The sequence below is a fragment of the Pyrgilauda ruficollis genome, unplaced genomic scaffold, assembly GCF_017590135.1.
Source record: "Pyrgilauda ruficollis isolate IOZ18807 unplaced genomic scaffold, ASM1759013v1 scaffold62, whole genome shotgun sequence".
Lineage (NCBI taxonomy): Eukaryota > Metazoa > Chordata > Aves > Passeriformes > Passeridae > Pyrgilauda > Pyrgilauda ruficollis.
The window spans coordinates 1,300,027-1,314,229 of NW_024527933.1; the positions used below are offsets into that span (position 1 = coordinate 1,300,027).

The following is a 14,203-nucleotide window of genomic DNA, read 5'->3' on the forward strand; positions in this document are numbered from 1 at the left end:
TGCACACCTGGGCTTCTCCATCCCCTGCCGCGGTGCATCCACAGCCAAGAGATCCCTGAACCGGCAGGGACCCGCCTGCAGCGCCGCTCCCGCGGGGCCGGCACCGCGGCTCCTCCTCCGGGGCACCCGCCACCCCCGGGCTGCGCTCGGCGAGCACCGCGGGCTTGGCTGCGGCTCCCGCTGCCGCTCGGTGCTCTGCCGCGGAGCGGGGAAGGCCCGTGGGTCCGCCGGCGCTGGCGGAGTCCCGGTGCCACTGCGGGCCGGGGGTCCCGGTGCCGCTGAAGGCCGTGCCGCGGTGTCCCGGTGCCGCTGAAGGCGGTGTCATTAAAGGCCGTGTCCTGGTGCCCCGGTGCCATTGAACGCCGTGTCCTGGTCCCGGTCCGATCTCTGCGGGTCCCGGGTCCGCCCCCCGGCTGTGCATGTGCGCCGAGCCCCGTCCGGATTGGCTGCGCCGTGTCACGTGCCGTATCACCTGACCCGCGCTCGCAGCAGCGATTGGCGGAGCGGGAGGGCGGGGCCGGGCGGGGCCAGCGCAGCCCCGGGAGCGGCGGTGCCGCCATGTCCCGCGGGCCGGGCCCGGCCGGGCCCCTCCGCTCCCCTCAGGGCCTCGACCTCGATGCGGAGCGGGAGAAGATCCGCCGCCAGATCGAGCAGCTGGAGCGCAGCCTGCAGCCCGGCGGGACCGACATCCAACTGGCCCTATCCGACTCCAGCCTCAGCTCCGGTACGGGTTCGGGGCGCTCCCCGGTACCGGCGCTTTGCACGTTCCCTCTGCAGCCGAACACCGGCAGCCGTGAAATCCCGGGGCCCAGAGCGCTGGGTGAGCCGCAGCGTGCCCAGCTCCTGCGGCTCGTTCAGCGGAGCTCGGTGCCAGCGGGAGCAGCGCTGTCCGAGCGGCTGCTCCCCGGTGTTGGGGGCTGCTCCCCGGTGTTGGGGGCTGCACCCCGGTGTTCGGGGCTGCTGGTGCCCAGTTTGTGTCGTCCTGCCTTGGAATTGTCACTTGGCTCACTCCCGGGAGCCTCTCAAGTGCAGGAGCACCGTTCAGCTCTGCTGTGCTTACCCAGAGCTGCTCGTTTTTATCTTCTCCAGAACAACAAAAAATGCATAAATGGGCTATAACAATGCACTTTTTACATGACAGCGTCGTCAGTATCCAAACCCACTGATGGTCATGTCTCTCGTGCTTTTTCCTCTGTGCTTTAATTGGAAATATTTGGGTTTAAAGCTTACTACAGTCAGCATTTTTGTGTTTTGTTTGTCTGACAGATGGTGATGATGAAGATGATGATGATGAAGTTTCTTATGCTGAAATGGTAAATGTTTTTTTGTTAAGTCTATATTTCCAGCTGTCTATTGAAGGGAACAGGAGGAAGGGAAACCTCACTCTGCTCTGGGGAAATCCAGGCAATTGCCTTGTCTTTGTGCTCAGTAAAACCTGGATTTGGGGTGTTCCTGCCCAGGATTTTGTGATCCACAGGCTGTGGGCACACAGCAGCTTCAGCTGAGGAAGGGCTGAGTTACAGCACTGCTTTTCAAACAACTGCTTTTCTCTCTTTTCTCCCTAAATGCCTTCTCTGCCTCAAGGAAGTGGAAGTGGATGGAGCAGAAGACAGCAGTGATGATGATGATGATATTGAAAGCTTGCCCCAGGATCCAGAAACCTGCCTGCAGATGAACCATGTGTACCAGGACGTTATCAAGGAAAAGATTGAGGAGGTGGAGCTGCTCATTGCACAAAACAGAGCACAGCAGGTGAGCAAAGCAGGAGTGAAATGCTCATTTCTGTGCTTCTCTGGGTTGCCATTTGCCATCCTTCCTTCCCCTCAAGCCCAGGACTGAGCTGGTTTATTTAACTGATGGTTCCATGCTTTCTTACAATAAAAAAGAGTATTTTACATGTTGTATTTTAGCTTGCTGTGGCAAGTTAGTATTTTATTAAGCTTATAATTATCTGCAGTGTGCAAACTGAGGAAGTTCCAAATCCTTCCTTTAGTCCTGCACTGATTTTGGAGTCTGGTGCTGCAGTTTGAGCCCTGCCTGGGGTGTTTGTGAGGCTCAGCCTCTGCTCTCTGAAATCAGAAGTTTGGAGGAGACACTGAGGCTGTTCAATTCATTTTTGTATTGCAGAAAGAAATCGTGGGTGAGCTGCATGGTTCAAAAACAGCCAAGGCAGGAGATGGCAGAAATCTAGCAGCAAATGTGTTTTTGGGTCATTTTCTGAAGCCATACTTTAAGGATAAAATAACAGGAATTGTAAGTAACAGACTGATGTGTCTTCAGTGATGGTTGTACACTGTAATGTGTTTAAACTGTTCTCATTTCAGGTGTGTAACTGATTGTCACTCCTCAGCCTGAAACATTTTTGTCCTCACTTGTCATTCTCCCTCTTTTGGAAATGTTTGTTCAGCCCTGTGAGGTCTGAGGAGTGGAATTGCAGCCACCAGGGGCTTGAAAGGTCCTGGGTTTAACTTAACTTTAATTGTCCATGCTGCTCTTTAAAGCCCTCACTGAAATCTGATTGTCTGTGAAACTGAGTTTTCTCAGTTCCTGAGATTTTCTGTATTTTTTTATATTTTCTGGAACAATCAGTAGTACTTTTTTTTTTTTTTTTCATGTGTTTTTAAAAGGCCATCAGGGAATGCAAATATTGGCTTTTTGTGGTAGCCAAGATGTCAACTAACATCATCCATATATTAATATGGATATTAATATTATATATATTCAAGCAATTACTGGTAATATTTCTGTATAATTAAATGATGTACATGTGAGCTCTTGCTAACAAGTGTAACTAAGCAGTGTGAGTGTGACAGTTTGCACAAGTTTGAGTTTTCAGTTATTTTTGTAGCAGTTCATGCTGGAGTTTTAAGAACAAACAGTAATTTTGCCTGACTCTAATTGTATCTAACTTTTCTAATACTCATCAGGGCCCTCCTTCCAATGAAGATGCCAAGGAAAAGGCAGCTCAGGGCATAAAATCCTTTGAACAGCTGCACTCAGCCAAGTGTAAGTAAGTCTGGGTGCTGTTCAGTGCTCTAGAAGAGCTATAACATCAGTTTATTAGTATAACAAATGTATATATTCATATAACAAATGTATATATTCATATAACAAATGTATATATCAATATTGTTTGTGTGTGTGTGTTCCTGCTTGCAGTTAAACATCACCACCTCTGCCTGACTCACAAAAAGTTGTTAGAAGGGAATGGGGTGCTCTGTAAATTCTTTCAGTGAGTCATTAATTAATGACTCCTCTTTCATTTGTTCTGCTGCTCAGCTCCTTGAGCACTCCCAAACCAGGTAAGGTGGTGCAAGGGTGGTGCCCAGATGAGGGCAGCTCAAGGGACAGCTGCAGCTCCAGATGCTCACGGGGTGGTTCCTTTTTTGGGGTCCCTTTGCAGATCCCAGTAAAACTGAGCCAGAGGCTGTGCCCTGCCCAGGTCTGACACAACCTTGGTGATTTATGCAGGGAGCTCTCCCTGCAGAGCTGGAGGGCATTCCCAGGGGTGCTGGGAGCACTGGGTGTCTCCTGGCAGTGGTTCTGCACTGATGTCTGCCTGCTCCCCTGTCTGCTTTAGGGAAAGCTGCAGAGAAGACCCTGCTGCAGAAATCCGTGGTGAGCGACCGCCTGCAGCGCCTGCTCCAGCCAAAGCTGCTCAAGTGAGTTCTGCCCCAAAATCCCCTCTTCTCCTGCTGAGAGCATTGCATGGCAAAGGAGGAGAAGGGACATGTGCAGATTTCCCCTTCCTGTGTTAATTGCTTGTCTTTGTAGGATTTTGCCATCTATTCTTCCCATTGGCACTGTGGTGTAGCTTAAAATTCTTGGCAGGGCTTGAAGCTGAAATTGTGATGTGTGGTGAGGCCTAATGGTGTGTCCAGCAAGGGATTTCTGTGCTGGAGCTGGCACAGTTCTTTATGGCTAGTGCAGCAAGCATTGGTTCTCTGTGTAAACACCAAAATGGTTTATCTGAAACCTCTTGTGGGTCAGGGATTGCATTGAAGGGGCAAAAATGAGTGTGCCTTGAGGGAAAACGTGGGAGAACAGTTTTGTGTGGAAATAAACCTGAAGGGAGGAATGATACTGATGGGGAAGGTGTCTCTGCTGTACATCTTCTGATGCTATTGACCTCATTCCCATCTGTCCTTTTAAGTAGTGATAAAAATGTCTTTGAACAGGTTGAGTTACTGGAATCAGAAACTGGAGAAAATCACGACTGAAACAGAAAAACAACCCTTGGAAAAGCAAATCAAAGACTTGGAGCAAGAAATAGAGGCAATTAAGTAAGAAGTCCTTCTGTGTTCTTGGTGAAAAATGAAATGTCTTAGAGTTTAGCTCTAAAACTTCCCTTCTTCTGCTTCTAGATGGGTCGTTGGTGTTGGGTTGTAAAAAGTTAGGTGCTGTTGTGGCTCTGCAGCTCTCTCCTCTCCACTGTTCTTCACTAAGAAATGTGTTTGGGTCTTGATATACAAAGTGCCTGCACCCAGTGTTCTTTAGCAACAAAGGAGCAGAACTCTGATTTTTTTTCATATTTTTGAGCTTTTGCTCATGAACAAATCTAGAGCAACATGTTTGGATATGACATTCATTGTTTCTCCTGCTAATCCAAGTGTTCAGTTCTTGTGGCAGTCAGGAACAGGTGGGAGGAATGAGATGAGGCAGGATCAAGAAGACAAAATGTTTCATTAACCCTTTAATATGATTCTTTCTTCCTCTTTGTACCTTCTGCTTTAGCCAACTCCCAGAGAGTGACTTAATAGGAAACAGATTTGATGAGCATGACTGGGACAAAATTTCAAACATCCATGTGAGTTGGGGGATCAGCTGTTTTATTGCTTCTGATATCTGGGTCCTTCCTCTTGAGAATCCCTGATCTGCTTTGCATCCAGTGTTTCCATCTTGCATTTCTCCAAGCTGACTTAAGTGATCTCAACTTGTTAAATTTGGTGATTTAATTTTGGAAAACTTGTCAGTAAGACATATCTGGAATGCAAATACTGGTTTTCCTGTTTGTCCAGGTGTCTTAATCCCAGCTCTGAGACTAAACATATTTTTGTTGGTTTTTTTAGTTTGATGGACAGCGTAGCTCAGAAGAACTGAGGTGGTTTTGGCAAAACTGGGAGCATCCAAGCATCAACAAAAAGGAATGGACTGAGGAGGAGCTGGACAGGCTGAAGCAGATAGCTGCTGAACACAACTGCCTGGACTGGCAGGCCATTGCCCAGGAGCTGGGGGTAAGGTCTGAGCTGGCAAGTTGGTTCATTCTGGCTTTACTTTGCCTCTTGTCAGGTTTAAAAAACAATGTTAATATTAATTCAGTGTTAATTCATGCTTTCTGAGGAGTATCCAAGAACAGTACCAAAAAGGTTTGGTGCTTTAGCTTTTCCCTCTTGCTTTTTGTCCTCATAAATAACTAATTACCTGCTTCTCTCTGTTTTCCCTGTATTAAGACAAACAGGACACCTTTCCAGTGCTTGCAGAAGTACCAACTCTCTAACAAAGATTTAAAAAGGAAAGAATGGACCAAGGATGAGGATCAGATGCTTTTAGAGCTTGTTCAAGAGATGAGAGTGGGAAGCCATATCCCATACAAGAAAAGTAAGTGGCCCACAAGTGACAAACCTTACATTCACCTGGAATGCTTCACTCTCCCATTCTCTTTTCCTTGGTGATCTCTGCCTTTCCTGTACCTATCTGGGAGTTTCATTGTATCAGCAAGAGCTTAATATCTCTTAGAACCTTTATCTATATTGGAAGTTTGGCTGAAACTGGCTGAGCACCATTTTTTAAGAGATTAAAGTGCTGCTTATGGCAAGCACTGCTTGCAACTGTTGTCCAGATAAAGGAAGAAGCATTAATTACAACAGAGTTAAATAAACCTTTTAATTTCCAGTTGCCTATTACATGGAAGGAAGAGATTCTGCTCAGCTGATTTACCGCTGGACAAAGAGTGTGGACCCCAGCTTGAAGAAAGGACCCTGGACACCAGAGGAAGATGCTGTAAGCTCCATTCTCTGGGTCTGGAATTGCAGGGTGGGAATGTTGGGCTGCTGAGGTGTGGCATGGCTGTAGATCTGAGCTTTAGCAGTGGCACAGAGGAGTCAGACCAAGGTGGGCACTTCGCAGCTTAAGAGGGCTTAGGAGCTCCTGAACAGTTTTGTCCAGAGATTTGCACAGAAAACAACTAGAACTGCTGCTGTCTCAGGCCTGTTGGGTTGATCCTGGTGAGGATTTCAGCTCTTGCTCTGTCTGCACACAGATGCTGATGGCTGCAGTTAAGAAGTACAAGGGGAAGAGCTGGTACAAAATCCGGACGGAGGTGCCGGGCAGGAGCGACGCGCAGTGCCGGGACAGGTGAGTTCAGGCCAGGCACCAGCCCCTGAACAAGGGAAAGCTCTGACTGGGAGTGCTGGGTTTCTGATTCTTACAAACAGGATTGAATGTTCCTGGCTGTAATGTTTTCATTTTGAAGGTATTTAAAATCATTGCACTGGGATGTAAAGAAAGGAAGGTGGAGCTTGGAGGAAGAGGAGCAGCTGATTGAACTGGTTCAAAAGCACGGCCTGGGTAGGTGCTTCTGTGGCATGATCTATAGAAGTTTAGAGGTGTCATTGAGGTTTTCCCTTCTTTTACTGCAAGCCCTGCAGGCTCTGCTTTGTACTGATGATTGCAACTTCTTTGTATTGTGTATTGTGGGTATTAAGGGTTTGACATCCATTCAGGCAGTAACTCTGTCTCTTATCCAGGGAAATGTATAACGTGTGTGTAGTGGCTGCATTGAAAGGCCTGTTGCTCAGTTTGTGGCACAAATAAAAATGTTCTGCACCCTCTGCATCCTTTTCAGGTCGCTGGAGTAAAATAGCTTCAGAGCTGCCCCATCGGACTGGTGCCCAGTGCCTGAGCAAGTGGAAACTCATGATTGGCTCCAAGGTATTGTGGGAATCCTGCTGTGTCACAGTCCCATCTCTTCAATTAAGTTTCTCTAAACTAAAAGTGGAATCATGTGAAATCAATAAAAATATTGACACTGATTCCACACAGTCAAGGTTTTTGTTGTGGATTTCACCGTTTGATTTTTTGGTGGGTAAAGCAGCCTTTGTTCTGAAGGGCTGAAGTTAATTTGCTATATATTTGTATATCATCCAGAATCCTTTCCTGTCTTGGAATGCCTGTAAGAATGGGATATATGTAGGTTTTCATGTCTGTACCTCATGAGTTGCCAATTTTGGTCCCAGGCACTCAAGAAATTCTGGCTGCTTAAGACCATATTAAAGATGGTCTTATTTCCTTTGGAAAAGGAGACTTCCTGATTTGAGAGAGTTGCAAGCCAGGGGTGAACACTGACTACAACTTGTGTGTGCTTGTTTTGATCAAGAAGAAAAGATCTGAGGCAAGCAAACGGCGCCACGCTGAGGAGAGCTCCAGCCCTTCAGAGAGCAGCAGTGAGGAGGACATGGAGCTGGAGCTGGCAGACAGCTCAGAGGAGGAGGTGGTGACCAGCAGCACAAGAAAGAAGTTTGCAGTCCCCAGCATTGACCTGTGGATACCAACAGGGACAGACACAGAGGAGGCAGCCAGAGAGAGATGCCACATCCAATCCCTCCTCTCTGCTGCCGGGGCTGACGCAGGGAGCAGCTGCAGTGACCTTCCAAGGGCAGGGTGTGATGGAGACAGAGCTGCTGATAAATCATCTGAGCTGAACACCCTGCTGATGGGCATTGGATGTCCCCACTCTACAGATGTGCTGGTGAAGAATCCAGCAGAAGTGATGGCCAAGGTGAGCTGGGATGGGAGCTTGGATCAGAAGTTAGAAGGGAAGTGCAGCTGCTGCAGTAAGGGCAGGATGTGATGAGCAGGTAACATCTTGCTGTTCATTCCCTTGTGTTGTTAAGTACAAAAATCTGAAGATAATTACCCAGCAAATTCTTGGTTTTGGGTTTTTGGTAGATTCCTCACACAAAAGCTTCTCTGAAATAGGCATTTGGTGTTGTGATGATGCACAAGGTTTAAAAGTGAAGGTCTTCGGAGTTGATTTCATTTAATAAGATACCTTCAACAGCAGGAATGTTGAGAACTTGTACCTGCTGTGCATATCCAGTGCAAATAATTTCCTTTGACTTTTCCTTGTGTGTTTTCTTGTGTTCTTTCATCTTCAGGCTTCTCAGAGTGGAAAATACGTGCTGCGGGTTAGCCTGGAGGATATGAGAGCAATATTAAATAAAAACATGAGGTTCCAGAGGAAACTGGTGAGTGCCTCTTGTGTCTTGTCTACTCTTGTGACGTGAGCACTGCCAGGCTGTGCTTAGTAGGAATTTATTTTTATATAATCACAGATATTGCACTGTAATCCCAAGAGGAAAAGCTTACAGTTTTTTGTCCTGTGATGATTTGTCCTGGGACTAATGGCAGAACCTTCCTAATGGGAACTCTTAATTGTGTATTTTTTCATGCATGGCAATTAAAGATGCTGAGACCTCTTACCAGCCTTTTAGCCAGGCCCCCTGGAGTGGCTGCAGCATCTGGCCAGGATGATCAGAAGCTGCTGGAGTTCTCCAGTAGAGCTCAGCTCTGGAGCAGGGAGCACTGGAAGAGTCTGAACCTGGACAGGAAGCTGCTGCTGGCAATGACCCCTTGGGTGGGCAATGTGCTGCTGCCCCGCACCCTGCAGGCTGGCAGGATGGCTTTCCAGCACACAAAAGGTACTGGGGACCCATCCTACCTTTGTCCCTACTTTCTGATGTCTTCTGAGTGAATTCCCAGCTGATTTTGATGTTGGATTTCTTCCCAGCTGCTGCTATTCATGAGAAGGTTAAGTCAGTGAGTCTCAGCAGCACTCCCCTGTTTGTACTGCTCATTCAGGTAAGTTTTACTGTCTTAATAGCATTGCCTACTTTCAAACAGTGGGAGTCTTTATTTTTTGGCATTTGAGGCTTAAATAAATGATTTATCTTTGTTTCTTAAACAAATAATCCAATTATTGGACTAATCTGCCCTCATGATTTGCACTTAAGTCCTGCATCCAAAGTCTGGTCCTGCCAGGGCTTTTACTGTAAGTGTAAAATGTCCCCAGAATCTTGCATGTGAAGCATGTCCTTCTATCTTGCTTTGTCACTGACCCCAGCAATACATTTTTGTCCTCATTTAAATGTTAATGAAGCTCTCACCTTGCAGCTCCTCCAGATTGATACCAAAGGCTGTATGAAGATTATCAAGGAGAGGAAGCTGAGGCAGTTGGAGCTGCTTAAGGCTAATGCAAGGAGCCCTCAGCAGGTATTGTGGTTTTAAGCTGTCCCCACTGAAGTCTTGACTAAAATAAGCACTCTAATTGTGTGGTCACACAATTTACATGTGTGTTAGCTGTTTTGGTTCAGAGGCAGAATAAAGTGCTGGCTGTATGGCCATTTGTTCAGGAGGTGGCAGATGTGGGTTTGATTCACATCTGTGCTGTTTTAATCATCTTTAAATTTACCAGAAGTATAATTTAATATACTTTTTTTTTTTTTTTTTTTTTACAGGCTTCCCAAAATACAGAGACTTCTTCAGGTACCTACCAGAACATTTATTTTTGTGATGTGCAAGAGCTTTCACATAATTCATCACTGTAACATTAATAACCTGTTTAACTGAAGGAGAGCCTTTGGGGGACAAACCTGCATTGTCATGCTCATTTTTGCTAGCTCTTGGATCTTTAAGCATGTTCCCCTTTGGTAAGGACTGGAAAAAACCCTGGAGGGCTGGGGAATCAGTGGCTCTGGACCAGTTCAGTGGGGGGTTAGGGTGCATTCCTGGCCCATCTCTGATTTCTGGGGGCAGTTTTTACCCCTTGTTCAGTTGTTGGGACATGGCTTGATTAAGTCAGGTCTGTAGTGTTGCAGGAATTCTCACAAACAGGAACTTTGCCACATTCCTTGACGTTTAATGAGAAATGGCTTTTGGAAATACTGTTCATTCATTGTCATTTTATCCTCTGCAGGCAGCTCATCCCAAGCTTGTTCTCAGAGGAATTCCCAACAGGGCATGCCAAAGAGTGCTGTCAGGAAAACTGCCTTGAAAGGAGCACGGGCCAGAGCTGTGCAGGGGCAAAGGCAGAGGATGAAAACTGTCTCAGAATTGCTGCAGGAGAAGCGTTTGAGGCAGTCCCAGGCCAAGACAGCCATGCAGAGGACAGTGGTGGTTGCCCCACGGGTGCTGGTTTCAGGGCCTTTGATAATCCAGCACCCAGCACAGCAAATCATTCCCTCTGCACAACCTGCAGCAGCTGCTGGGACAGATAGCCAAGTACAGCGTTCACCAGTGCCCACAAGGACTTCTGCTGCAGGTTCTGCTTCTGCTCCTGTGCCTGAAAACCATTCCTCAGCAGTGCCAGAAACTGGGGAGAGCCCTGCCTGCTCACAAGGGACAGATCTACAGTCAAGTAAGGAGCTAAAAAAGGAAGTTCTGGAAAGCAGCCCTGAAGGAAGGGTTTCTCCAGGTGTGAGTCCAGCTGCAGCAGAGAAGGCCCCAGACCAGGGAGGGTGCAATGGTCAGGTCACAGCCAGTAGCTCAGCTTCAGCAGTGTTGCAAAACCAGGCTTTTGTCCCTCAGCAGATCAGAGTGGTGGCCCTTGGCCTGGACTCTGGCACCAAGAAATTGTCCCTTCCCACACCAGTCAGCTGTGAGCTGAAGAGTAACAGGCCACAGCAGAGGCCAGTCAGACTGCAGCCTGCTCCTGTCACTCCACAGGCTGCTTCTCCCGTGATTCCCAGCAGCATCCTGCCCTTCAGGTGGGTTGTAACCCCCCAGGGTCTGCTCCCCAGCCCTATGCAGACTGTGGTGGGTGTTCCCCAGGGAATGCCAGCTGCTCCTGGGGGAAGCCAGGGTTGGACAGCTGTGACTTCCAATGGCAATGTCTCTGCTTTGGGAGGGACTCCTGTACCAGCTGAAGCAAATCCACCTCACCCCAGCAGTGCAGAGACAAAAGGGCCAAGTTCCCAGCTGGCAGGAGTTCCTTTGGGAAAGGCAGCTGACCAGAGCACAAATCTCTTACCTGTGACCCCAGTGAGTGCTGGATGCACCACATCCAGCATTTCTGCTGTAACCCCTGCGTGTTCAGATGGCTCCTCCACGGCTCCAGACTCCTGTGCAGCTCCAGCTGCCCCTCCAGCTGCCAGCCCTGCCCTGTGTGCCGTGGTGCTGCCCCAGGCACAGCCCCCTGCCAGCACTCAGGGCTCTGGCTCCCAGCCTGTGCCCAGTCTCAGCGTGGGAAGGAGCGGTGACTCCATCACAACCAGCGGATCATCCTCCAATCCAGGCAGCATCAGGAGAGGGGTTGTGCTCCGGGAAAGAGCTGCAGCTCCTCACAGCAATGTCCCAGGGAGCTCTGCTTGCTCTGGTGCCCAGGCACGGAGGAACAGACCCATTGCCTCCAAACCACCAAGCACTGATGTCCCCCCCCAGCCAAGCACTGACGTCCCCCCCCAGCCAAGCACCTCCCATGAACAGAAGAATCTCCTTGACTTCAGCCTGATCTCCCTGGAGGACCAGGGGCTGGTGAAGGAGTGGCTGAGTGGGAAACAAGGAGTTCAGGTGCCATCACTGCAGACCAGGCTGCCTTATCTGCCACCTTTCCTCTGCAGCATAAAAACCCTCTCAAAGCTCCTTCTGCAGAAAACAGCTCTGGAGGAGCAAGCAGCCTCTCTCCTGCCCTCCGAGGCCAGCGGGGACGGGGGCACTGGGGATGTTTTCCATGCTATTGGAGAACTGGTGCAGCAGAAACTGGGGGATAACCCTGCTTACCTCCTGCTGAAAGCCAGATTCCTGGCAGCCTTCACAGTGCCAGCTGTCCTGGCAACTCTGCCTCCTCCCAGAGTGACAACAACTCTGTCAGCCATCAGGCAGCAACTTGAGGAGAGTGATGACGAGGAGTGGCAGAGTGAGAAAAAACTGTTTGAGGAAGAGAGCTGTGGGAATGAATTCACAGGAGTACAGGAGGACTGGAGACTTGGGGATGAGCCTGGAGTCAAAGATGCTGATCTACTTAATCAGGTAAAACAGATTCCAGGGGCTAAAAGTAGAAAATTACTGCCAGATAAATACTGCACTGGAATCCAGGGGGAAGCCCCCACTGTTTGGTCCTTTTGAATAAACACAGTTCTACAGCTGATGAAAGGAAAAGCTCTGCAGCTCAGCTGGGAGGATGAAATCTCATGGTTTATGTAGTACTTTAAACTTGCCATGACAGTTCCCAGAAGTGGGTATCAAAGTTCCCTTCCCCTTTCTTTTTATAATCTGCTCTTGCCTTTTTGAAATCAGGCCTTTGTTTTCATTCTGTAAACTGATGTTTTGTGCCTTCTCTGACGTTGGTAATGGAATGTTGTCCCAGGCTTCATTTTGAAGGTAAATGAAAGGTTGTTTAGAAATCTTGCTGAGCTCCCTAAATCAGGAAGGTGGCTGAAGGGGTTATTTGTAATTCTCGTGGTGTTGATCATCTCCTGCTTGTGTTGCAGGACATGGGGGCTGAGGAGAGCCCTGCTCAGTCTGCCTCGGGCTCCTGCACTGATGTGGCTGATGCCAGAGCTCCCCAAAGCAGGAGAAGTGCCCGCTTCAAGAAGAGGAGGAGGACATGAGAAGGAGATGTGTTAGTAGCTCCTCAGTGGTTTGTACATTTTGCTGAGAAGCTGAACCACGTTTGTCTGTGGTTCAGCTCAGACAGTGACTCATGGCCCCAGGAAAGGACTGAAATGATCTCTGCTCTTGTTCCCCAAGGACACAGAGTTCTGCAGTCACCATCAAGCACAGCCTAAGGCTGATAATATTTTGGGGAGAGGGAAAGTTTATGTCTCTACAATAAAATTATATATAATTCAAACATTTATTTGGCAGCCTTTTAGTTCATGCCCTGAATCCTACTTAGTATGCACCTAATTGGTAACACTCTACAGGCTTGAGAGTGGAGTTTTTCTTGAATACTTCATCTTTGAGCAACTTGGTGGGGTTTGGGGTATATTTCCCCTCTTTGGCTTCATTTCTGTGCAGTTATAACAGGTCACCTTCTGCAGGGTACAAGTGGGTGATGTCCTGATGCCTGCTGAGGCTTTTGGTGCACTGGATGGGATGAACATGAGCAGTGTTTGATTCACACAGTTGTCACATGAGACTGGTTAGAGATTTTTTTTCTTGAAAATCAGTTTTAGGAACTCCAAAAGGGCAAGTTCCCTATAAAAATGTGTGACTGATAGGAGCTGTTTGTGCTTTGTTACAGGGGTCACTGGAATGAGCACTGCCTTCCTGCATGGCAGGAGGAGATAATCTTTGCACTGTTCACCTTTACCACTTCCAATGCTGACTGGATGGACCTGGGGAGGAGGAAAATGCTGGATTGATTTTCCCATCCCTCAACAAAATCTGCATCTCTAGGCAAGGTGATTTCCTTTTCCTTGCCTAAGGTCATTTCCTTGAAAATGAAGGAAACTGGCTGGAGGGAAATCTTTCAGGCACAGACTTCTGCTCTTTCAAACTCCCACTTGCCATAGATTCTGAGGGGGAATTTTGCTGGAAATGTGGGGAAGCAAGCAATGGTGGTTATTTATTTCCTTCTTGTGTTGTTTATGTGAATGTTTATCCATGTTCAGAATATGTTAATTGGGTGATTTTTAGTGCTGTGACAGTGGCTTTGCTTGGTAACTGACTGAATACTGTGGAATAAGCAGCAGAAGAATTTTGTATCAAAATTGCTCTTAAGTATTTGTTGAAATACAGATGTTTTATTTTTCTCACTTAAAAATTACTGATGTGTTCTGTGCGGGTTTTATTCTTGGTAAATAGTGCTTTTAATAATGTGTGTATGAGAATGATTGCTAATGAGAAAAATGAAGTTTTCAGGCTGCATGAAAACCAGGGAAAATAGGGGGAATGAATATTCATGTGCCTAAAACTGCAGGATTGAATTAGGATTCTTCCTTGATTCTTCCACAGCCTGCCCTGTACAGACATCACAAAATCACTTAAAAAAAAACTTGTTTCTTCATTTATAACCCAGCAATTTCTGTCTCACAGAGAGGTGCAAGGTTAGCTGAGGCAAAGCTGGTAAAATCTAGAGGGAAAGTGCTATGAAAGCTTCATTCTACTGCACTGACTGAACTCCCCTGAGTGTAGTGGGGAGTTGGGAGTTTGAGCTTTTCCATGAGGGCTCTTCAGGCAGAGCTGGGAGCAGAGGGGCACTGGC

At 47.7% G+C, this 14,203-nt stretch overlaps 1 protein-coding gene across 3 annotated transcripts; it reads left to right on the forward strand.

Annotated features, from left to right (window-relative positions):
- The first annotated feature begins 60 nt into the window (after nt 1-60).
- SNAPC4 (small nuclear RNA activating complex polypeptide 4) lies at nt 61-13,765 on the forward strand. 3 transcript variants are annotated; one of them, XM_041484057.1, is made up of 24 exons: nt 61-284; nt 316-724; nt 1,267-1,313; nt 1,585-1,752; nt 2,128-2,253; nt 2,928-3,006; nt 3,581-3,662; nt 4,179-4,283; nt 4,735-4,807; nt 5,070-5,234; nt 5,451-5,598; nt 5,894-6,000; nt 6,260-6,354; nt 6,473-6,567; nt 6,845-6,930; nt 7,376-7,777; nt 8,157-8,246; nt 8,465-8,699; nt 8,789-8,859; nt 9,172-9,270; nt 9,516-9,543; nt 9,974-12,024; nt 12,486-12,616; nt 13,241-13,765. In XM_041484057.1, exons 2-23 carry the CDS (start codon nt 559-561, stop codon nt 12,603-12,605), a joined length of 4,638 nt encoding a protein of 1,545 aa, XP_041339991.1. In that variant the 5' UTR covers nt 61-284; nt 316-558; the 3' UTR covers nt 12,606-12,616; nt 13,241-13,765. The 3 variants fall into 3 exon arrangements, with proteins under 3 accessions (XP_041339991.1, XP_041339989.1, XP_041339990.1); XM_041484055.1 differs by having other exon boundaries at nt 114-724; nt 7,379-7,777; XM_041484056.1 differs by lacking the exon at nt 1,267-1,313 and having other exon boundaries at nt 114-724.
- The last annotated feature ends 438 nt before the right edge of the window (nt 13,766-14,203 follow it).

Coding starts and splice junctions, on each gene's coding strand:
- SNAPC4 (XM_041484057.1), top strand. CDS start 559: ATGTCCCGCGGGCCGGGCCCGGCCGGGCCCCTCCGCTCCCCTCAGGGC. Junction 4,284..4,734: donor CAAGAAATAGAGGCAATTAA/GTAAGAAGTCCT, acceptor CTTCTGCTTTAG/CCAACTCCCAGAGAGTGACT. Junction 9,271..9,515: donor ATGCAAGGAGCCCTCAGCAG/GTATTGTGGTTT, acceptor TTTTTTTTACAG/GCTTCCCAAAATACAGAGAC.